This window comes from Crassostrea angulata, chromosome 4 (assembly GCF_025612915.1).
Source record: "Crassostrea angulata isolate pt1a10 chromosome 4, ASM2561291v2, whole genome shotgun sequence".
NCBI lineage: Eukaryota > Metazoa > Mollusca > Bivalvia > Ostreida > Ostreidae > Magallana > Magallana angulata.
This window is the reverse complement of record NC_069114.1, coordinates 40,038,794-40,063,682: the sequence shown is the minus strand read 5'-3', so window position 1 is coordinate 40,063,682 and position 24,889 is coordinate 40,038,794. Positions and strand designations below refer to the sequence as shown.

The 24,889-nt window shown below is 33.1% G+C and overlaps 1 protein-coding gene across 1 annotated transcript; it reads right to left on the bottom strand.

Moving 5' to 3' along the window:
* Positions 1–1,808: 1,808 nt before the first annotated feature.
* LOC128179346 (uncharacterized) lies at positions 1,809–22,981 on the bottom strand. The gene is made up of 10 exons (XM_052846748.1): positions 22,853–22,981; positions 8,638–8,686; positions 8,458–8,549; positions 6,812–6,991; positions 4,614–4,745; positions 3,931–4,062; positions 3,221–3,262; positions 2,867–2,987; positions 2,660–2,759; positions 1,809–2,334 (listed from the first exon to the last, which is right to left on the bottom strand). The coding sequence occupies exons 1-10, from the start codon at positions 22,926–22,928 to the stop codon at positions 2,113–2,115; spliced, it is 1,146 nt and encodes a 381-aa protein (XP_052702708.1). The 5' UTR covers positions 22,929–22,981; the 3' UTR covers positions 1,809–2,112.
* Positions 22,982–24,889: the final 1,908 nt, after the last annotated feature.

The window sequence follows — 24,889 nt, the reverse complement described above, 5'->3', positions numbered from 1 at the left end:
AAGGTTTCCAAAATTAAGCTCACAATATAAAATGATTTTAGAAGAAATAACTCTGATCCCTGTCACTGTCCTGGTTGCTTCAATTTGTACATGTTTAAGCAATTCGGATTTTCCTTGATACAGCTGCTCCAAACAACATCACCATATTCCAGTCTAGGTCTGATAAAAGCCGAATTTTAATAAGTGTTTATCTATAAATTGTATGCTTGAGTAATCTTAATATATTCAACTTTTTGCATGCTTTTTCATGTATACCATTAATATCATTAGATCAACCATCCTTTGACTGTATATTTAGATGCAAACCTACTTTTACAAAAAAAATTGATAACATTTTTGCTGTATGCTATATGTTTTTAATTTTGAGGAAATATATTACGCCAGTTGCCTGTGTTTCTAATTTACTGGTAATTAATGGAATTGAAAACTCAAAATGATAGTTCTAAATAAATTGCATTTTTTAAAATGAACTATAACTCTGCATATGCAGAAAATTGGATGGTGCTTCAATAAAGTTAATCCGACAAGATTATGAAAAATTATTGTTAAGTATATATGTATTATACAGTATACATAGAAAAGATAAAAATATGACAACCATTCATTTATTTTTTTGTCAGGGATGCTGACTTCTTCAAATTAAGCATAGGTATATGACATTATATCCTTTTTTCTTGATATAAATATATATACCCTTTACCCAATAAAACAGTATAGAGGTTATATTTTCAATTATTAGAAAATACAACGCCAGGTGCTTGTCGAATAGAGCTCTGTTGAATTGCCTTACAAGTGACAATAACGGGCAATACATTTGTTAGATATATTTATCAGAGATTATGACAAGTTGAAACTTAAAATTCTGTCACATGAGGGAATGAAAACCATGTCATCTATGTCAAAAAGTATTCTAGCCCTACTCGCCGGTTCCATTCCAAAGCAAACGGTCATTTTCTTAGCTTTATTTACATAGTATAGTAATAATAAATGGATATCATATTTTCAGTCTCAAAATTAAATGATTAATTGGACCTATCAACCTAAAAGAAATTAGCCCGTCCGCATATGTATCGGACAGTATGAACATTTTAAAACTAAAACTTTCAAATATGTGCATGATTGTACATTTAAACTGTGTAGAGTAAGTTTCAGTTCAGATCAAAACTCTGAGGTTGGGGTCAATTCTCAACAGGATCAATTTTCAACGTGTCGATGTCTTCAGAGTTTAGAAAAATCTTTCTCATACCGTTGAAAAATGACCCCGGGTATAAATTTCACGATTTTGGTCTCAATTTTCAACGTTGAAAAATGACCCCCAGGGTCAATATTCAACGTTGAAAAATGACCCCCGGGTCAATTTTCAACCCGGGTCAATATTCTTCGTTACACCGGCATGATTATAAAGTACTGAAGCGTTGTATTGGTTGCATACAGTTCACATCACATTCAAACATAGCTGGAGGTTTGATCAAGATTTAAACTTGTGTGTCTATAAATATAAATGTTTTCTTTGATTTTTCGTTTAGGTTTTAAGGTAGAAAAGATTGTAGAAAACCTAATCAATAATTGCGTAAACGGGTATGATTCATTGTATAAATTTAGAAGCGTAACGTCAAAACGTTCAATTTGTTTTTAGATGTCGACATGATGTAAATATAACAAATAAAAAAGTAAACATTCTTCATTATATGTGTGCAAAGTTCGAAATCTTGGTCCCTCAAAATAGATATATAATTGATATACCGTATTGTTGTGTAAAAATGGCCACAAAAAGAAAGAACAAAAAAGATTTCCATGTTTGGCTTTTATATTATGAAATATTATACATGAACACATTTTATATACATCAATTATCAATATCGTTAATTGTTAATATATAAGCTTGGACTATACATCAATATACAGTTTTATAAAGCTGCAAATAAAGTGTAAAATACTCAGACATATTTTCATAATAATAATTAGACAAGTTTTGGGATATTTTAAACATAAGTTTTAACATACCATGTATCAAAACATCATGTGAATGCAATATTTGACGGATCCTATTTAATGCACTAATTTGTGATATGATAAATCATATTGCTATATAAATAGTAAGTAATCACCACTCTATGCGGTAATATGACGGAGATGGCTATAATCACCTGTATCTCCAATGGGAGCAGAATCTGATGCAGCGCATGCGTGATCATAGTAATCGGCACCATCCTGTTTACCTTGTTCGTTTAAATGATTGTAAACGTCATTTTGTGTCTGTCCATTTCTTGGTTTACCATACACATTGTTGTAGTTTGATGTTTCTTCTGAGCAAGAGTATGGAGATACGTCTCGCTAAAATTAGGAATTTTTTTATTTTTTTGTTACTGTTCGTAGATTGTTTCAACGAACGTGTAGACATAATATGTTCTATTATTGTTTGGATCAAACCTTATCATCGAGGCTGTGAGGTTGTGGCTATGTATATAATATAATCTTACTATTTACAATCAAACAATTTTGTGCATTGGCATGAAATTCATAAATCAAACAGAGTATATTTTTAAAATGTCAATTTTGATAGTGAAGTACATGATAAAATTTCTGTATTGACTTTATTATAATTATTTACCGAACTGGTTGTTTATAATTCATCATATGTATAGTATTTAATTGTTACCTTTTTAGCTTTTGTCTGGATGTTTTGGAAAGAATTGGGGCTAGCAACTTTTGCAGAACTGCATGCATCATTATCAGAAAATGTGACGTTGAGTTCTTCTCTTTATTAAAAAATCCAAATGATTTTTAAATATATTAATTTTGATAATCATATGCATGAATAAGGAACAAAAGAAGTTTTAAAGTAAATTTAACTGAGACAACTGACCGTTTGTTGACATGTTTTTTGGATCGCCTGTAAATAATCGCCACAGTGGCTGTTGTAAGGATCACGCCCAAAAGTATTCCGCCAAATAATGCTCCGAGTGTAGTTCCTATTTTGGCTTCTTCTATGTATCATGCGATGATAATATAAACATAATATAAACATGAAAATAAAAGTTCCTATTTTGGCTTCTTCTAGTATCATGCGATGATAATATATATATGAAAATAAAAGTTTGTCAAGATATAACGTGTCTCAATAAAATCTGTGTGAAACTACTAATTTGTACATAAATGCAAGTATCATATAAAGTCACAGATACTGTGTAGTAGTAAAAGATTTATAAGGATTGATTACCTTGATGGTGTTGTAGAGAACTTGGAAGGGTAATTTCCTGACCTACACAGAAATAAAATGTTGCATATCGTACTAGAATGGACATGGCATTTTGTGTAAAATTTAATAAAACACACCATTGATTGTAAACAAATATGTTTTTCACAGGTTTTCGGATCTCTTGGATTAGATAAAAATATGAAAAACATTCTCTTTGGATATGTCGGTATGATCTAAACTTGTGATCTAATTTACGCCATCAAATGCGTTGAATATATAATTGGTACTATGTTCTAGCAATCGAAAAGGTTCAACTAACTTTTTTTATATAAATGTTTATTTGATAAATGGAGGGGGAATTGAATCATCTCATTTAGAAGTGAAATTTTGCATTTGCAAGGATTTTTCCTATTTTATGTATTAAAACAAATTAATGTAACTTAGCAAATGGATTTAGAATTACATTATAAACATGCACATCTTCTAATACTTTCAAGGTTTGCCAATCAAATTCAAGAAACTACCATTTCACAGGTAGTTTAAACATTTCGAGAGGAATTAAGATCAAAAGTAAGGACCGTGAAGAGACAGACGTAATCTCTAATGTAAAATTTACGCATTTTAGTGGAACATTAATCCTCTACCATAATTAGAATTATGAATGATTTATATAGTTGTATCATCATCAAAATCATAACAAAAAACACAAATACGTGTATATAGAGGCATACTTTGAACACAATTAGTGGAGTTCTTAGCAGTGTATCCTTCAATACAAGAACATATTCCCCCAAGACAGCTGGCGTACGGTGATCCTGCACATTGTTCACTGAGGAAGCACGTCTGGTTCAAAGTAAGGTTTCCTATCCAAACAGTTAACGACTTCTGTTATGTTTCAGTAAAATGTACTTTTGCAACGCAATAAACAAGTGTTATATTCTGATAATTTAGTCAAGGGATGTGATAAAAAAATAAGAGGGCTGGATAGTCGTGACCATATTAAGGCTAAATTTACCTCCTTTAGACGAAGAGTTCTGTTTAAAGATATAATAAAATATTCAAAATTTAAAGAAAGAATATTTGGACTTTTTCTTTACTAAAGATACTATAAAGTAGTTTATGGCCAAAAATATCATATCTAAAAGTAAATCTGGTAGATCTGAGGGGTAGCTTGTTGACCACCCAGCTTCTTCAACACTTATTTGGTTTGTTCTTAAGATCATTCAAAGTATGCTAACTGTTTTGTAATGATAGTCTGTTTTATTGAATATTTATATCTAAAGTTAAGTAAATGGATTTGTGAACAATTAAAATTTAAGAAATGAAAACTAAGAAATTTGCTCTTCTAGTCAATTTCCTCCTTTTAAACAATATTTTAGTTTGTATTTCTTGAACAGCATTTCAAGCTTAGTACCTTCATGACATTCAAGATTATATAACACATATCCATCTCTACACACACATTTCCCGAGTTGGCATACTCCCGAATTTTCACTTCCTTGACATTGTTCGTCTACCTTGCAGTATCCACCGACTGGAACCTTGACTAAAATGATAAATGGAATGATAATTTTAATAAGTTTTTTAAATAGCAAAACGTCCAGATGCATTTCATACAAAAGGGACAGCAGCTCTATAACTATATCGAGACGGGCCGAATGACTTTATTATAAAATGTCTTAAAAGGTCCCACTACATATAAAATTGCTATTCCACCATATACAGGCCAAGGTAGACCTTCCCATCCCTAGTAGTTTGATGTCTCTATGAGGTATGGTAAAAAAGTCTGTTAGTGTTATCAAAATTGTAGTAACTTTAAATTTCGGGGGCAATAACTGCTTGAAAAAAGGCCTCAAATCCTTTTTGTATGAATAGATTGTAGAATTCTTTCAGTGAACTAAAGACATTGTGAGGTTTCAAATCTGTATCTCTTTTGGCTTCAGAGGAGTATTAATAATATGCATAACCTACACAAAGCGCAAAATTCTGTACCCCTACAGATTTTCATTCAAATGCTTAATGATTTTTTATGTTATTATTTTAATTTTGTCTTGAACCCCCCCCCCCAAAAAAAAAAACCCCATGGCAGTAACGTAATAATAATAAGAAACGAAACAAACAATATAGATCTCTCCACAGGAATTTGCAATAGCACAAAGTGCCAGAAAAAATTATTCTCTTGAGATATAGATCTCCTTATGTAATTATTGCATCCTATACACAAAACTCATTTCAATCTTGAAGTGTGAACCTGGATATTGATGATCAAAGAGTTCACATAAAAATCTAGCTGCAGGGGCCTGTCTGTTGTCGCAGCTATTAAAAATCTAGCTGCAAGTCATTCTGCAAAATGAATTCATATAACTTCTTTTCCTTTGCTAGTTCATTACTATGACACATTTAATTCATATATTAATTCGGAGTGGTTTTTTTTACATCCATTGATCAACTCATTTGATTAAATTTATACTGAATTATTCTAAATGATACTAAATTATGGTAAAATTGTCCTTAAGAGCTACATGTTAAATATGTGTATCGCTTTGACAGCGATACCTACAACTGTACGATTCCGTATCTACACTGTGATCATAATAGCCAGATCTCTCGCCAATCAAGAACCACAGAACATGACCATGAGGAGCTTGTGTCTATAATTCTACTCATAATTCATAACATTTAGACCAACCCAGGCGGGATCAAAGACCAAAGGCCTGTAATGACTGCGACAGATGGTATTATTTTGACTATATGGGTATCCCAGTTTCCAATTTGATACCACAGATTAGCATCGGTTCAGGGTACTGCGTGTGGTCAGTCACATCATAACTCTACGGTTTACATTTTTATCAGTACAAATATTCAACACTCATCACCTACTTAGAACCATTTGTATGTCAATCTATAACTCTTTCAGTACAGAAAACAACAGCTTTGTAAGCCCAATAGCTATTTTCGCGTCTGAACAAGAGAGAACTAACAGCGTAGACATCAAGGCAGGAAAAATAAGAATGTCAGAGTATTGAGTGTACTGTAATCATTCAAAGTATTAAAAAATAAAGGCCCAGAACTTGCCCAGAACTTGTTGTTCTACTGGAATCAGTTAAACCAGATATCAACTTGAAATATAAAACCTGAGCCAATCTATCAATATTCACCTCCGCTCTCTCGCTGTTACACCAAATTATGAAATACACCGATAACCACGGAAGGATACTCAAAGTAACTAAGTCTTACCTTACAACATATATAGTACGTATCGGCAGAGTGGCAAGGCTTTTCACTATCAAAACTGAATAACCAAAACAAAAAAGCCACATCATTTCTTTAATATGCCGTCCTCCTTAAAGAACTGATGATAACTACACGGAAAAGGAAACCACTCAAGTCAAAAACCAACATGAGAACGCCTTTTTTATTCACAAATTAGACTTCAACTTACCTGACCTACAATGGCCTTAAAGAGCAATAGTTGATTACTCATTCCAAAGACATATTGACAAGCAGATAATCATCATTCTGACGGACATCTTATAATTAGTTTTAAAGAGTATTATGCCAGCAAAACAGAAGATATACAAGTAGGATAGAGCTGACACAAGCTGTACTTGCCTTTTTTCCATGTCGGGCAGATGATATTCATGGACAACGCATGGGGATAGTATGGCCATGTACATGGTTCATACGTGTAGGTATAATCGCTGAATATTACATCGACTTTCCTTAGCCTATTGCGATCGAAATCTATATCTTCTATTGTGATTTTGCATTTGGTTTGACATGTAATGTTATCTGTAACGATAGATTTGTTTAAATAAATATCAAATAAGGGTTTTAAGAAAAAAATTGAAAATAGAAAATAAACACTGAATACTCCAATTACTTAAAAAGATCTTGGTTTTATACCTAGCCCTCCTCTGAATAATACTTAGATCTATTCTTTACTGTGGTTTCATCAATATTCGTTGAATACCAATTTTCGTGGATTTCGTTTTTAAGTTAATGATCCTTAAAATTAAATGCTAATTGAGATGCAATTTCTATTAACATTTTGTATTGATGGGGTCATTGGCCACGAATTTACATATCCTTGAAACTGTGATTTTCACTTTATCCACGAAAATTGATATCCTTGAATATTAATGAAACCACAGTATTGTGATACCGGCTAAACTGTATAATACTGTATCAGTTACATCATGAGTTTTTAAGTTACGGTTTATTATAAATCAATAGAATTTCTTTAAAAAATAAGCAATGAAAAAAGGTGGCCACGGAGGTCGATTAAAGTTTCCGCATAACAAAATTAATTCATATTCTTCCGTTTGAAATAATCTTTTTAGATCGTAGTTACATGTATTTGTCCAATGTAGATAAATGTTAATGCATTTGCTATGCAATAAATGGATGTGGCGTTAAGAAACGAGTACTTTCGTTATCAGACATACTTCTAATTTTAAGCATTTCATGAAATTTTCATACAATCAACCAGATAGTATCAGTTTACTCAAAAAACTATATACATGTATGATATGAGTCGAATTTGGATCCCATATTTTTTAAGGTGTTTCAGATAAATTTATGTTGCTCTTTAATTTGATTTAAGATATGTTTTCACTTATTGATTTGATTTGTTTGCACTAAATGGCAGGATATGAGGTCAATAGTGACACTGCTTTTGTAATTCAATGAAAATAAGTCACAAATTGGCATTCTTAAAAATTTTCTTTCAATGGGAAATATCGAGCAACGCTTTGAACAAGAACAAACTTTTTGTCAGTTACAAGTCTTTCCTTTGTTCCAGCAATCGCGCAATGTTTTCTGAATGAAAAACTGTTTGAAAACAAGCGGTTTTGTGCTAAAATATACATACACATCAATAAATATATATAAACTGATTTCATATCATAAATTATAAAATTATCTCTGCTAAAAAGTATTGTTGTAGATATATTTTAATTCATGTTTTAAAAACAGCTTTTTTAAAAAGAAAAATCGAAAAAATCACTTTTTGAGTAATCATGAGTTTCCATGGCAACCTTTTTTAGATTTTAATTTTCCCATCAGTGCTTTTTTTATTATTAAATTTGAAAAATAACTGTAGTTTACCGATTACTAATATTGTAAGCATCGTTTTGATACTATCGTTCTGACCGAGTAACATTGCCATCCCTAGATTTAAGAATATGAAAAATCATTAAAATTATTTTCATAACAATTTTAAAAAGTCAATCTTCTTGGAGTTTCAAGTTACTTACAATCGTTTAATAGCTTCACTGCATATTCTCGATTAAAGTCACACTTGTTCTGGTCAAATATGAATTTGATAATTGTCTCTAAACAAAGATTTCTGAAAAGAAAATTATCTATTGCATTTATTTAGACAGTTTTCAAGCAATTTCTCTCCTCACTTTAGGTCGTTTTCCTATTTTTCATACCCCTCAATATTAAAGGCTGTTGATTCATCTAACACGATCAGCATGACGTCTGAAAAATAAAAAATAAAACCAAATCATTAATTCACTAACCTATCTGACCTATAAGCTCCTAACGTATGCTCATATGATATACGTACTGTCTTCCCAAGCCTTTTGTATCAAGACCCCTTTTGGAACACGTATTGCAAAGACAATTTCCCCCTTTTAAATCGTTATCATTTCAAATGCACGATACAATCCAAAGTTTTAATTAAGTACATGTATATGTTTACCCACAATTAATTATGTACAAATGCATAAGAATGCCTTGAATATTTTTAAAGGCATATTGCCTTGCCTAGGTTACTAATTGATAGAGTACTCAATTGACAAAGACAATGGTTGTTATCGCCTCCCTTTCACCCTAACCTGCACAATGTGGGCGATCTGAACAGCATCAGTCCCCTACATACTACAAAACTCAAACGCAGCGCCAACCCAAACAAAGTTGGTTTTGCTTCTCTTTGTTACAAATTTCAGAAAAAAATTATACATCCATACATTCCAATCTGAGAAATCTTAGTATAATTGAATGAAAATATTTTTGGTCGCTACAATTGTTGTATAATTTAAAGTCAATTTTGCAGGCAGTTGGCTGCTGTTATGTCTATTCCAGTTTAAATCAACTTGTGTTTGCATGAAATCATAACATATTTTATTATCTATAAGGTTTTCCGCTCCCAGCGGAAAACCTTACTATTTAATTATTCTGAAAATTTTTCTTCTAGACGCCAACTTTGATCCTTAATATCTCGCTCGTTTGTTCACCGATTGTTTTGAAATTTTCAGGACTGATAACATGCCGCGTTATGTTGCATATTTTAGTTGAGGAAAATCCCTATCCGGTTTTGAATTATTCCCCTTTTGGTAAAATTTAACGACTTCTTTTGTCCAGGGGGGTTTAGCTTTAACAATGACTGGCAGAGTCTCAAAGATGGGCTGTTTTGGAAGCTAATACATTGAATTTGTGCGAGATATATTTTATTTATTATTTAAATGCAAATAAAAGGGGTGGTATAGATGTTGAAACAAAGGTAAGAATTTTTTTTTTAAAAAATTCGCATATTTTCCGTGTTAGTTTTCTACCTGATAAAAATTTGTTATAACATGTATTTTAAAAGTTCTTGGTCTTACCCAGACCTTTCATTCGGTATACCGAAAAAGGGGCTGGCCCTTATAATTAGGGAGTTAGAGGCGTCCGAAGTTTCTTGTCAAAAACTTAAAAAGGAATAAAATTTTCTAATGCATTATTGAAGCAAAGTTGTAAAGAAATTAATTTTGAATCCTTCTATAGTATTCAATTTAATGTTTTCGTAATTCATAGTCAGTATTTGCAGAAACAATTGTTGTCAGTTCGGTGCATTTTTTGTGGGGGTGCGCACGTTTATGAGGTTATGAGAGGGCTTCGTGTAATGCACTAACTGATACATGTAGCGCGCAAAAATAATTCCACATAAAATTCCCAAAAGTTTTTATTCATATGTACATTTTCATTTCATATAGATGAACCTCTTTGACCTTATTTTTGTTGTTTGTTTCATAACTGTGCCCCTGTCTATATTTAGATGCATTACGAGACTCAGGTAACCGATCGATAGGAGAGTCGCTAGCTGTATTCAGGCCGTCGCTTAGACGACAGTGCATGTGCTTGTAGAGCTGGACGTACACGTTTAACGCCCCACTGTGTTACTGTAACAGATACATTTTGAATTGTTTCAGTAATGGGAGATGTGTTAATAAAATGGTTCCAATGCATGGTAATTAAGGTCTTCCGTTTCCAACGGAAGACCTTACTATTATTTTGCTTGTAAGATTATTCTTATTAAGGTCTTCCGTCTTCAGCGGAAGACCTTACTGTTTTTCTACGGGTTCTCATTCTTCTATATTATTATTTTTCTCCTTGGTAGACACTCTTAATTTCTCAGCCATTTCTCGATCGATTTTAATGATTTTTACAGGGATAATGTCTTGGGTGAATGTCTCTTTGCATCCCACTTCCTGTCTGAAAATTCACTTCCGCTTCTGAATTATCTCCTTTTTTCCTGTATTTTGGGGCATGGTGTCGTCCACGCATCTCCCCAGAAACCGTTATAGTTAGAGACTTGAAATTTAAATGCAAGACAGAGTGGTTATGGTAGATATGCTTGCTTGTTTTAGATTTGTCGAGAAGCCATTTTCCTTGAAGCTCGCCTGGACCCGAAAATTGGGAGTAAAAAACGTTGTAATTTGTTGTGGTTTTGTTTAATTATCTAATTTCTGAAAAATATTTTGTTAAGACATGTAATGTAAAAAATAGTTTCTATTTACAAGACCTTTCTTTTAAAATCACGAAAAAGGGGCTGGCTCCTTAAATAAGGGGACAAAACGGCTCTTAAGGGTGTTGTTTACTCAGGATTTGAGTTCTCAAATTCGGATTGTTATAAAGTTCAATGTAATGAGTAAAATTTGTTCTAAACAAAAAAAAAGTATTAATAAAATGAATTATTATTGACAAAACATTTGATATTTTTACTTTATTACGTAATTAGGCTCAAACAAAAATACACTTTTAGCCAAACAGAGGAAATTCGGACTAAATTTTGCAAATTTTGTTTTCCGCTAAAACATTTTTGGAAGTACTCTAATTTTGAAAGTTAAGATTTTATATTTTAGTCTATATAATTTTTCATATTTTCTGCTGGTTTTACCTCACTTATTCATTAAAATAATTGTATGGCACGAATTGCGAAAATATTATAAAATGCTTAAAAACGATAAAAGACACCATATCTCAAAATTTTGATCATTTACCTAATATAAATTTTATGCCAACAGAATAAGGACAATATAAGTAGTTCAATGCTATAAATGTTTTTGTATTATCATCATTCAATTTTTTGTAAACTTAGATCAAAAATGGGTAGGAATTTGAAAACTGATAGAGGAAATTCGGACTGGAATATTTTTTCAAATTGTAGCTGAAATCTTAATGTTTTGTACCTATTTAGTGCCACTGCCATCCATAAAATGTATTACATTTTTTAAAGTGCTTTATTATTTGAAATATATTTACAATTAAGAAAATGCCAATTGTAGTGTAAAATTTTATGGGATTTTTCTTGATTTTTCAAAAAATATTCAATGGCCATTTACTCAAAAAGTAGGTCATTGACCTACTTTTTTGAAAGTGAAAAATAACACTACAATCAAAGGTCTATAACATACAATAGATGGGGTTTCATTATCATCAGTGGAATTTTTTTTCATTCTGAGTAAACGTCATCCTTAAGTCTTTAATCTGTAGCCCTTTACTAAACGATATTTTGTGAAATGTTATAGAAGCAAATATGTTCATCTCACAGTTATGTATCCAGGCAATGTAATGATTTTTCCATGTGTTACGTAATTAAGGGTTTTTTGGGGCCAAAAGTCCAAAATTTTGATCACCCATATCTCAGAAAGGAAAAATATTTTGAAATGCAGTACAGAAGAAAAGTTGTTCAAAATGATGTTTTTAACAATATGCAACCTTCAAAACGTTAAACGGCCCCTATAAGGAGATAAGGGATCGGCCCCTAAAGCCTTCTTTCTCATTTATCTCCAGAACGGTAACGAACCAAAGGGCTCTAAAGTCTTATATCTATAGCCCTTTACTGAGGGATATTTTGTAAAATGTTATAGAAGCAAATATGTTTATCTCACAGTTATGTATCTAAGCGATGTAATGATTTTATCATGTGTTACGTAATTTGGGGATTTAAGGGGCCAAAAGTCCAAAATTCTGATCACCAATATCTCAAAAAGGAAAAATATTTTGAAATGCAGTACAGAAGAAAAGTTGTTCAAAATGATGTTATTAACAATATGCAACCTTCAAAATTTCGTTAAACGGCCCCCATAAGGAGATAAGAGATCGGCCCCTAAAACCTTCTTTCTCATATATCTCAAGAACAGTAACACATTTCTAAAAACTTGTTGGACAAAATGTGTTTAGAATTAAGTGACCTTTTATTTATTATCAAGAAAAAGGGACTGGCCCCTTAAATTAGGGGATCAAAGGGCTCTAAAGTCTTTTATCTATAGCCCTTTCCTGAGGGATATTTTGTAAAATGTTATAGAAGCAAATATTTTTATCTCACAGTTATGTATCTAAGCGATATAATTATTTTATCATGTGTTATGTAATTAGGGGTTTTTAGGGACCAACAGTCCAAAATTCTGATCACCCATATCTCAGAAAGGAAAAATATTTTGAAATGCAGTACATAAGAAAAGTTGTTCAAAATGATGTTCTTAACAATATGCAACCTTCAAAATTTCGTTAAACGGCCCCTACCTTGATATAAGGGATCGCCCCTATAACCTTCTTTCCCATATATCTCAAGAACGGTTACGAGTTTCTAAACATTTGTTGACAAAATGTGTTCAGAATTAAATGGCCTTCCATTTGATTTCAAGAAAAAGGGGCTGGACCCTTAAATTAGGGGATCAAAGGGCTCTAAAGTCTTTAATGTATAGCGTGTTACTAAGAGCTATTTTGTGAAAGGTTATTTAAGCTGAATTAGGTATAATACGTTTATATATCCTAACAATATAATGATTTTCTCTTGCGGTACCTAATAAGGGTTTTTTAGGAGCCAGAGGTACATTGTAAACAAGTTTAATCTTTTCTATCTTAATTTGAAGAAATGCAAGTATTTAAAAAAACAATATAAGAGAAGTTATAAAATGTGATACAAAAAAGCATTAGTTCTCCACTCTTTTTTCCATATCATGTTCTTTTTGTCGAAAATCAAAGTCGATGATGTTAAATTTCCTTCTAAAAATCGGACGAAAGACCTCCTCGTTTTTCGCAACGAGATCGTGTCTAGTTTTTTTTTTTTTTTTTTTTTTTTTTTTTTTTTTTTTTTCTTTCTAGACGCGAACTTTGAGGCTTCATATCTTGCTCATTTCTGAACAGTTTTTGCTCAAATTTTCAGGGCTTATAGACATTACAAAACACTATCTATAACATTTCATAAACTTCAAAATTCCTCTTCCGTTAACGAGTTATTTCCCTTTTAAAATTTGTTAGGGCCTTTGGTTTCCAGACAAAGGCTCCGAGACTATGGTAGCAGAGAATGGGAATCCAGCGAATTTGAATAACAGAGACATTGAAGTTGTGCACATCGATTTTTGTTTTTGGATTACGTTTTTTATTTAGAAAAAGGTAGGGGGTCAAAAAATAGGATTCCAAAAAGTGCGAAAATTTAGACATATTTTTCTTTGTATCTTTTAAACAAAAAATATATTGTTAAGACATGTAGAATAAAAGTTGTGCAGAATGATAAGGGCTTTCATTTGACACCAATAAAAAAGGGATGGTCCCTAAAATTAAGTGCTAATAGCGCTTGAAAGTTTTTGCTTAATAACTCAAAAACGGCTAGGATTTCGATATGGCTGTTGCTGGAAAAGTTGTTTGTTGGGATCTCATAAATGTCGGTACTATGTTATTTTGTTGGTGAATTGTGTTGTATGAGTGTAAAAAGCTTTACATGTTAACATGTACCTCGTTTAATTTGGCAAGTTAACGAAGGTCTATGTGCGTGCAACTGGCATAAAGTTACCACAGAAAGTATGCTGGTTTATACAGGAATTTTTTTTTTTATTAGATTTTTTATTTTAAGAGTTTATGTCAGTTTTGTTAAGTTCTTATAGTGCACAATCCCTAAAACGAGAATCGGAAAAAAAATCTTCTTCCTTGCTTTGTAGTAAAACACAAACTACGGATTTAAAATAAATCTATGTATTACATTTGAGTTTTCATAACATCTACCTTGAATCAGAGCCGTGTGTGTACCGTTACTTAAGCTATCCCTCACCCGCGGCCTAGAAAATCGGTCACCATGGTCGCGACGGGGCTAACTAGCGGTCAGCGGTTATCTAATACACGAGAGTTGCGTCTCTCATATATGCGTTTATTTAGCCGCGAACTCTAGAATTGTTTTAGTTTATATACCCGTAAATAAAATACAAGATCTGGTTTAATTTCTTCATTTTATAAGAGTTAATTTGTCTATCTTGTTTTTATTTAATTAAACATTAGAGTGTAAATTAAGAAGACGTTCTGGAAATTTATAAAGGCGATATTACTACAAATCGGAAACTTCGTCAGACTTAAATTAATGGTTGGTTTGTAGGTCTAAAATGTTTTTAAATCTGTACAAATATTGTTTTAAATCAACAAACAACCCACAAATATTAAAACTTTTAAATGATGATCATCCCTCGCACATGGCCGAGGAGATCTCGCGCGAGTGGACAGGTTTGTGTTTTTCTACATGTACCTTATCACGCGTGCATGTGTAGCCGGTGTTTTATTAAGGAAAACAAGTCTGGTTGTGGGTTATCTCACTTTATTGCCTGACCCCAGGACTATATTATATATGGGATCAGCCCTACAATAATCAACATAAATATTAATATACAATATGACAAACAATAATTTCATTTGCACGCTAACATGTATTTGTTATATAAGTAAAACACACAGTCCCACAGCCTCTAACATTGGTAATAAAATAATTACGTTTATGTTATTGAACTTGATAATTTAAAATGATATCAGCAACTTTATACTCAGTTACTTGCTATAATTGACTATAAAATAGTACTCTAGAATTACATATAATATAAATGTAATAATGTGCTTATCTAAGGATATCGTACCGATTTACGGAATCGAGCTGAATCTAATCTAACTATATCTGGGCAATGTAGCTGTCACATATACCTGGAACAGTGCCGTATTTCAATTAAAAAGTACATGAAATATTAGTGGATAGAATACAGCGTTACAAGTAAACTTCAACATTACGTTTTCATTATTTATAAAGTAAAATTATCAGAATACTAAATTAATATATACGTCTGGCAGACTATAAAAATATTCATTCATTCACTCATTCAAAAGAGGAAATATTAGTAGGAGATAAAAACTACTTACTGTGCGTTCTGTATGTAACTATTTATATGTACGTAAGTGGCTAGAATATGCTCTGCCTACGCCCTGAGTCGTAACTGGTCTGGTCACTCTCAGAACCTGTTAACTGGTTTTTTTTATAAAATGCACGACCCGCCAAAGTGGCTAGGCCAATCAAATGCGTTGATATTTTTACATACAACTGTCTCGTCGATCAGGTCGTTTTGTTATTAATAGTAACATGCAATAGAAGAAGATGGATATAGAATGAAATGATGATTTGATGAAAACAACATGAACATGAACACATATTTTATTTTATTTAAACACACATATTGATCTTTTTATTAAATATACAAACACACGCAAAATCAACACTACCACACATGTTTCAGACTTTTGTACGAACACAACTATTTTCTTTTATCATGATTTCAACTATGATATTGGTTTAAGATGAAAAGATAAATTTATTTTACATGTACAGTTGATTTAGCAATGATTAATACGATTGCGCACAAGGTAATTTATTATAATCAAAGTTCCATGTTTCATGTTTGCGGTAGGTGCTGGCACGATAAAAGGACGTCCGGAATTGAGGCATTAGGATTTTTTTTAATTGGCAAAAAGATAATCAGATTTGACGAAGATCATTTTATGGCGACTTCTTCTTATGTGTAACATTTTCACTTTCCCACCCGTTTGTTTATTCGGTCAGTCTGTGTTAATTCAATCGCAGCGTGCGACCGAAAATCTTGTGTCGCTTCAGCGCACACAGCTGAGAACATCTATATCCCAAGCCGGGTAATGTTTATGGCTGCAGATCATCAATTGTTATGTAATTGAGTAACAATGTATCGAAGGTTATCGAATATTATTGAGTATCCAAGTGTGCTTTCACTACAGTGGTCAATTGTTAAACAATAAGGCTATTATTCGAAGTCAATCATCTTCACATTATACATGTAGGTGCGAAATCGTAATCGGATAATGTTGCTAATAAATCAACCTGTTGAACACGCTAAACTTTTACAGATATGAACGGAATAATATATTTTACTTAAAAGTTTTAAGTCAAAGGAAAATTGTTCTCGGATTAAGAAGTTATGAAATACGAATACATTATGCAACGCAGTCGGTCGCCATAGAAATCATCAAAGTACTGCAAGTGTCAACAGATTTCTTGTTTCTGTGAAATACATGTACCATGATAGTTCACTACCAGAGTCAAGCTTGCCAGCACTAACTCTAACGCACTAACAAAAAATTAGTTAAAATTATCGACTATTTTTCAAGCATTTTCCGATCCCAATGTTAAACAACTAAATTATTAGGCCGCCTTACACCCAAACTAGGACTTATGCTCATAAGGTTAGCCCGGATTCCTCGGGGACGGGTGTACCCTCGAGGATTCCGGCGCCAAATTAGGCACTAGTGACAACGATTTCCGGTACCAGGGCGCGGAGTACACCTTAAGTAAACAAATTATTTCTGTAATGTAGCGTTCTAAACAAGGTGCCCTGCGCCCAAACTAGGACGTGCTCATTAGATGAACCCGGATTCCTTGGGGGACGGGTAATCCCTTGAGGATTCCGGCGCCAAATTAGGCACTAATGACACCGATTTCCGGCGTCAGGGCACGGAGTAGACCTTAAGTGAACAAACTATTTCTGTAATGGAGCGTTCTAAACAAGGCGCCCTCCAAACATTGAAAGTTCGTACTTCGCTCAAAGATTGCTTCTGACCTAAGTGTTGACTTGTGCTCATTAGGTGAGCCCGGATTCCTCGGGGACGGGTAATACTTTGAGGATTCCGGCGTCAAATTAAGCGCTAGTTACACCGATTTCCGTCGGCAGGGCGCGGAATAGACCTTAAGTGAACAAATCATTTCTGTAATGTAGCGTTCTAAACAAGGCGCCCTCCAAACATTGAAAGATCTTACTTTACACAAAGATTGCCTATGACCTAAGTGTGTGTTATGATTTTGTTTTAAGGCTATTTTGTGAAGTTCAAGGACATTGGAAGAAATTTCATAAGTTGCGTCTGCTTTATACTGTTTTTAAGGAGAAACATTGAATATTGCTTTTTCATTTTAAGATTGCTGATGACTTGAGGATGTGTCATGAACTTGACCCAGGGTCAGTTGTGCAATTTCAAGGTCGTTTGAAAAATAAATGCTTCTTTCTTGTCTGTCATATCTACATGTAATATACATGGAAATAATTAGAAGCTAAAATTTGACACAAAGATTGCTTCTGACATGTACTTAAATATGTCCCGACTTTAACTTTGATCATCTGTGCAAGTTCAGTGTCACTTTAAGAAAAGAAGCATCCATTACTTTCTAATAGATAAATACTTTAGTTATGATTTTGTTTTTCTTAGTGGGGAGGGGAGGAATTATTTGTGAGGTTGCTCACAGAACCGCAAGTTAGTCCACTGAGAGCACTCTCCCCCTTTCTGGCAACCAAAATTCATCTTAAATTAACTTAATAAATGAGATTGAATTTTGGGGCATTGTTCCCCCCTCCCCCAACACACATTTTAGTAGAAGGCAATATAAATATTTATGGCAAATTGAAAACAAATTATATTAAACAAAATAAGTTATAGCTGCCTCACAACTCCCCCCCCCCCTCCCCTACCACTACCACGGATTAGATTTTGAAGATTATTTTTTTCTTTTATTGGCTTGTTAATACATTTCGGATAAATTTGTTCCCCGAAGCAAAAACGATGCCGAGTGCTTGCATGGCCAAACGTTATACGGAGAGTTGTCCCTCCCACTGAGCACCTCTCGTACAGCGCACCCTCAGGTTGGAGAAGCCGACATCGTTTATTTTTGATTTTCTGAACTTACTTTATCATATTGACAATCCTGTCTGATTAAAATTACCACCCTTCTGCTTACACTCATCAGGGTCTGATAGGTATCAATAACAATTCATCTTCACATGACCTCTATATTTGCCCACAACCTAAATATATATCTCATTTACCAAATACATGTTTTTATCTGTTAATGAGAGGTGCAACTCTTCAATACTCAGTCTGGGGGTTACATAGAAAGCAGGATTAAAATAATTTGCCTCTCTCCATTTAAAAAATTCCAATACATTTTCTAACGCCCTGATTGGTCAAAATTTTAGGTCGGGTTAAGATGACCCCCTATCAATACCTGTCAGACCCTGTAAGGAGAAGAGGGTGCTTTTAATCATTGACAATCCTTTTCCGACAGGAAGCTGCAACGGAAGACCTATTCGTTGCTTTGCAACGAGCTCGTCTCTAGTTAAACTCAACTTTTCTACAATCCGTATACACGGCCGTCTTATAAAGCACAATGTGTATAACTGACATGACAAATGTACGCTGGCAATTTAAACGAACGCGGGATTGCTCCCGATAGAACAATTCTTTTAAAGCAAAAAAAAAAAAAAAATACTGATATGGATATAATATTATTATCATCGTGGAGATCAACAAACATTCAGACCCGCAATGTGTTTTTTTACAAGTTCTATAAAATGTAGACTCAGTGACTGAAGTCTTTACCGTTTTCCGTCTGGGTTATTTTGAATCACGTGTGTACGTTATGTGTACCCATATAGATGAACACTTTATGTGTTTAATTTTTAAACGAAATTGTGTACATGCAGAGCAATGCAATGCTAGGACAATTAAATTCCAACAATGTATATGGTGGCAGGCACGTAGCATCGTTTTTGAAAGTGGGGGGGGGGGGCAGACTCATCCAAAAAATCTTGACAAGCAAAAAAAAAAAAAAAAAAAAGGAAATTTCAACTACAACTTCAATTTCACTCTTCATTTCCTTATTTTTTACATACTCCCAAAAAGTGGGGGGGGGGGGGGGGCAAAATCCATGGTAATTCAAATTATATGTAAATTTTCAAAAATTTGTTGCTGCAAGAAAAAGTGCCCCCCCCCCCCTGATGCTACGTGCCTGGGTAAGGCCGGTCAGACTGATACTGGTTCGGCTTGTTCTACAAAAAGCGAATGTAAGACGAAGTATTTGGGTGTTATATTTTAAACAAATATAAGTATTGTTTCTTAAAAGCTTGCATTACTCAACAAAATATTTTATTGGAATCATTCTTAGTTACCTTAGCTGCATATATGTACCGCTCGGTCTGTATCCCGGAAAAATTGACTACCATCCGAAATTTTTCATACAAGGTCTACAGACTTGCAGCTGACCTTTAAAAATACATTTTAGAATTTGCCGCTGTTTTTAAATTCATTAAAAAGACGCGCAGAATCAAGTGGTAATATGTCGTTTGATATGGGATTTATGGCGTCTATTGATATTGTTTTCATTAAAATTATTTCATTATTTCAAGCTTGTGGGTGGAATGAAATCAGTTTCACATGTTATATGACATAAAGATGTCCTCTCCCCACTTTTTCTCGCAGCAACTATTTTTTTTAAAATTTACATAAAAAAATGAATTATCATGGAGTGCCCCCCCTTCCCCATTTTGGTAGCATGTAAAAAAAATGGTATGAAAATCATGAAATTATGAGTGAAATTTTGAAAATTTTGGAAAATTCAAAAAAAAAATTCTTGTTTTGCTGGATGAGTTTGCCCCCCCCCCCCCCACACACTTTCAAAAACGATGCTACGTGCTTGGAAATTACTCATTTCTTTATTCCCCTCTTTAATAAACAAAACAAACTAATAAACATAACCGATACAGATAAATATAATTACATGTATCAAAATAAACTTCAAAAACAAACTACACATTCATCCTTCACCCACAATATTGCCTTTTCGATATTTGTCATCGTTGTAGACCCGTGTAACAATCTGTTAAGTAGGTGCTTGCACGACAAAGAACCCCTTGCTGATCTACATTTTCATTAACGCATACAAAGAAAAATTATATTTTGATTTATTTTTAAATTTCTTTTGATGTAAAAAAGGAGAAGAAATTGGTTCTCGGTCTCTCTTTATGCTTGTTTGTTAGCGGTTAATCCAAGTTCATTTTGAATATCCTTTTGTAATTTAAAAAATGCAATGTAATTTTTTTTTTCATGCAATATTTCAGATAAAGCAATGAAGAGTTGTTTTTGAAATTTTATTAGACCATAAAATTGTAAAATGCTTACATTGAAAATTGTGCCCGATTTCTTTCTTTTTTTTAAGGTAAAACTTTATTGATTAAAAAAATGATTCTTTGAGACAAACAAATTGACACAATCAATAAGAGTTTGACAATCTCTAACTGCAGGTCTGTAGCTTTTAGTCAGAAAAAGAATCAGATGGACGACCTAGGACACAGATCGTCCATCCGAATTTCTTGAAAATTGCCATTATTTTCGTACGCGGACGCAATACTCACCGAGACTAAATGGTTCGTATCTTAAGTTTTAAGTTTTAACTGCTTTGAAAGGTAATATTGATTTTCTGATAATTATGAACATATATAATTCAATAAAAATGGTTAAAATTACAGTAAAATTACCGGCATCGGTCTTTTCCGTGCGCGGATCTAGAAGGGGAAGGGTTCCAGACCCCCCACCCCCAGCGAAATTTCTTTCAATTACGTGTACATCATAAACTTACCAAATATGCCTTGGACATTCCTTGGCAAACTCAAATAACCGTCTGACTTTTCAACCCCCACCCCGGAAAAATTTTCTGATCCGCGCATGTTACCCCTCCTCGAACTACAAAATTATTCTTCAAAACCCCTTGTAAAATTTCCAGGATCTCCATATATACACTAAAAGATTTATTGGCACTTGCGTTCGATAAAAATGCGTGTAAAACGTTTGTTAATGGTCTTTTTACCTTCGTACCGGGCATAACCACAGTCCCACGCTGTGAATAAAATGCGGCGGATCAAACCAGAAACAACGTGTTAAGATCTGTATTTGCTTATAAACATGTAGTATCGTCGTGCAAAATGCACTGTTCAATTATAAAATTTTTTTTTGACTTTACTTGTAAAATTCAACATCTGTTTCGTAATTTTTTCTCACAGTTTATTTCTTACAAAGTTACTTTTTTATTTAGTGATTGACACTTTTCAGACTTTATATGTGATTTCAAAGAGGCAGAGTGTCATGTCTCAAGAACTGTTAATCTCTTAAAACAACATTGTGCAATTATCAGATCATTTCTTGGACATCAAAGACTCATTGAGTTTATTTAATTATTTTATATCTGTGAATCTTTCACTCAGCTTACTTATATCATTACCTGTCAATTTATACTCATTGTTAAGATTCTTATAAATAGTTATGTACAATTGTCAATGCGCAGTCTGGAATACGGCGGCCAGCCCCGGCCACGTCCGACTCTCCCAGAGTCTTGAGTCCGGAGGCCACTACTGGCCATAACCGACTTGTTTGAACATGTCTGTCTGTTAAATTGTTATAATGTTGCCATCGTTGAGTCTCGTCCAATAATGTGGAATCCTGCATCAATTGCCTGTTTATTTCTCTGGAACTGTATACTGGTGGACCTTCGGGAATACGGCCAACCTACCCTTCGTTTTAGCTTACGGCCCACAGCGCGCCACAACCTTATACCTTATACACTTTACGCCAACATTCCCTCACCCGGTTCGTACTGCACACGACCGATGCAGATCCAGACGAATTCTCTATCACCGTAAAATCTACGCGGTCACAGAAATATAATACTTTGTTTATCAGTGTTTACATATCTAATATGATTGTACTATGGTCAGCTATCAAATTTTTGTAATGCGTCACAAGTATGACGCAGCTACGACGGAAAACCTAATCGTTGCTTGCAACGAGCTCGTCTCTAGTTATAAATACATTTCAATTTTAAGATATAAAGGTAATGTTAGCGGAAGCAAAAAGAAAAATTCTTTTTAGGTCAGACGAATCGGTATCTGATTTTAAATACCCAGTAAAGGAGATATATCAAGTTGAACAGAACAGCACCGATAATCGGTTTGATCAATCAGTGATAATGATGTTTTATTAATCCTACAATTAGTAAACAGTTTGGTAAAGTTTTACTAGGGATTTTCAACGACGATCAATTTCAGTTCATTTTAGTTGAATAGATAAAACGTAATTCATCTGGAGATGTTATAATCTATTTTTGTAGCACTTTTTATGTTTTAGTAGGATAAATTTTGTATGCGATATATTTTTGTAATCCTTTACATAGGAAAACGAATATAGAAACTGATCAGATATCAAAGAGTAAGAAATACAGGTAAGGTTACTTACACACAGTATGCAGAGATAGTGATACAATCCCCATGTTTGAATGATAACATTCCTTCGTCACTTCGTAGGCGAACATTTAAATCTCATATATTTTTTATTGACACACTACCTGACTCTAACATTTTAAACCTTGCATTTCAGACGTGTGTAATACAGATTTACGTCCGTCTTGTATACTGAAGTTTTATGTTTCTTTATTATCAAAAGGGTGTGCTTGTGTGTGTGTGCTAGTGTGTGTGTGTGTGTGTGGACCTTTTATTTTGTTTTGTGTGTATACCTTGTAGGCTCATATCTGCTAAATTTGTGTCCCGCCCCCAAAAAACGGATACACGGTAGATGGTTTTTCAATATCATCAGTGGAATTTTTTCTCATTTTAAGTAAACGTCATCCTTAACTTCGAGTTTTAATACAATTATCACTTTTGATACAACAATATATATCTTTTTTTCACAACAAATAGTACATGAATAAATTTACACAATTTGTTATTATTTTATGGAAAACCATTGTAAGTAATTGTAATAATAACCATTAAGCTTTTCAGGCATTTTTTTTATAGGTTTGATCCTTCTACTTAAACATGATAACCAACCTCAGAATATACAGTATGTTAATTTTACGTGCAGATTGACAGTCATCATTTTAACTGATAAACAAACTTTACAGGACTGTTGATGATGCTCAAAATAATTTCAGAGCCATGTAAAGTGGCGATATTTGCAGTAAAATGTCATAGAAGTCTTTTGAAATTTAATATTTGTCCAGAATGTACAAAATAAACAATATTGAGATTAATCAGTCCAAAACTAGCGCAATGTTTAGTGCGGAACTGTAGCCCACAGGCCGTCCATTCGATTTTTTATATACCGGGAGACACAGACTTGCAGTTAATCGGTCCAAAGAAAAAAAGAAAATATTGGAAGTAAAAATTAAGCGTGAAAAAAATTTTGAGATTAATTTCTATTTTTCATTCTGAAATTTGACATAAATGGTTAAATTTTAAACAGTTTTAAATTCTCTTAAACGTCAGGAGGTTCATTGCAAAATCTTTCCACATGGAGAAGTTTAATCATCGAATACAATTATTCAATTGTATTACAATAATACTTACAAGCCATCAAAGTTGAATTCTTTGATATAAATGAAAAAAAAGTTGTATATTTAAAAATTATGATAATGATATGATAATCCAAAGTGTTGAGGTGAAATTGATTGTAATAAACATGCGTCAAATATTCCAAATGTACTAATACTTAAATACATGTGCAGAACTGTTTGTACGAATTAAATATACGGATACGGACCATGTATTTTTCAGCATTGTCCTCAATTGCCAAAACACCATTTGTTACCAAATACTCATTTAATTATTACGCTTAAACACTAAAAGCATGCAAAAAAAAATAATCTAGAAATGCATTTAAAATTAAGTACATGTCTTTAACAAGCCAAATAAATATACAATGAACACAGAATCATTCATTGAAACTTCAATTGCCTATTGGGCTGCTATCAACATGAGTTTTTGTTGGGGAAAATAAAGTTTTATGCTTAACTGAAGAAGGACTTAAACATATCAAATAAGATATTTTTTCTATTTAGTTGCATGGCTAACAAAAAATATTGAATATTCAAGTATGTGTACGAATGATCTCTTGTGCTTATGTTATCTCAGAACTTTTGGAACACTTGTATCTAACAATAGACTTGACCTACGGCCGGTATTGGTTTCTGTCGTTACAAACAGCATATCGACTTTCGGTCCACTTATTGATTTTTGGCCATATACACAGTTAACTCCTAGGTTCTAGTTCTTATAGTGTATAGTGATTGAAAATAAGTTTCACAGTCGTAGTCAAAGCAGTATGAATTATGAACGTTTTTTAAAATTTTGTTTTTAGTTTACATTCTATAATAGAAAGATGTTCTTTATATGCGTTTATTTACAGCCAAGGACATATTAGCAACTATCGAAAGTCTCGCGTGACGCGATTTCAAAGGTCGCAAAGCCTTTGAATCTTTGCAACAAATAATGC

Bases quoted from the DNA above. Each gene is read 5' to 3' on its own strand.
- LOC128179346 (XM_052846748.1), bottom strand. From the start codon at position 22,928: ATGTTCGCCTACGAAGTGACGAAGGAATGTTATCATTCAAACATGGGG. The intron at 3,263-3,930 runs GTATGCCTCTAT...ATTTCTGTGTAG, and splicing joins CTCCACTAATTGTGTTCAAA to GTCAGGAAATTACCCTTCCA. The intron at 2,988-3,220 runs GTAATCAATCCT...CATGATACATAG, and splicing joins TTCTCTACAACACCATCAAG to AAGAAGCCAAAATAGGAACT.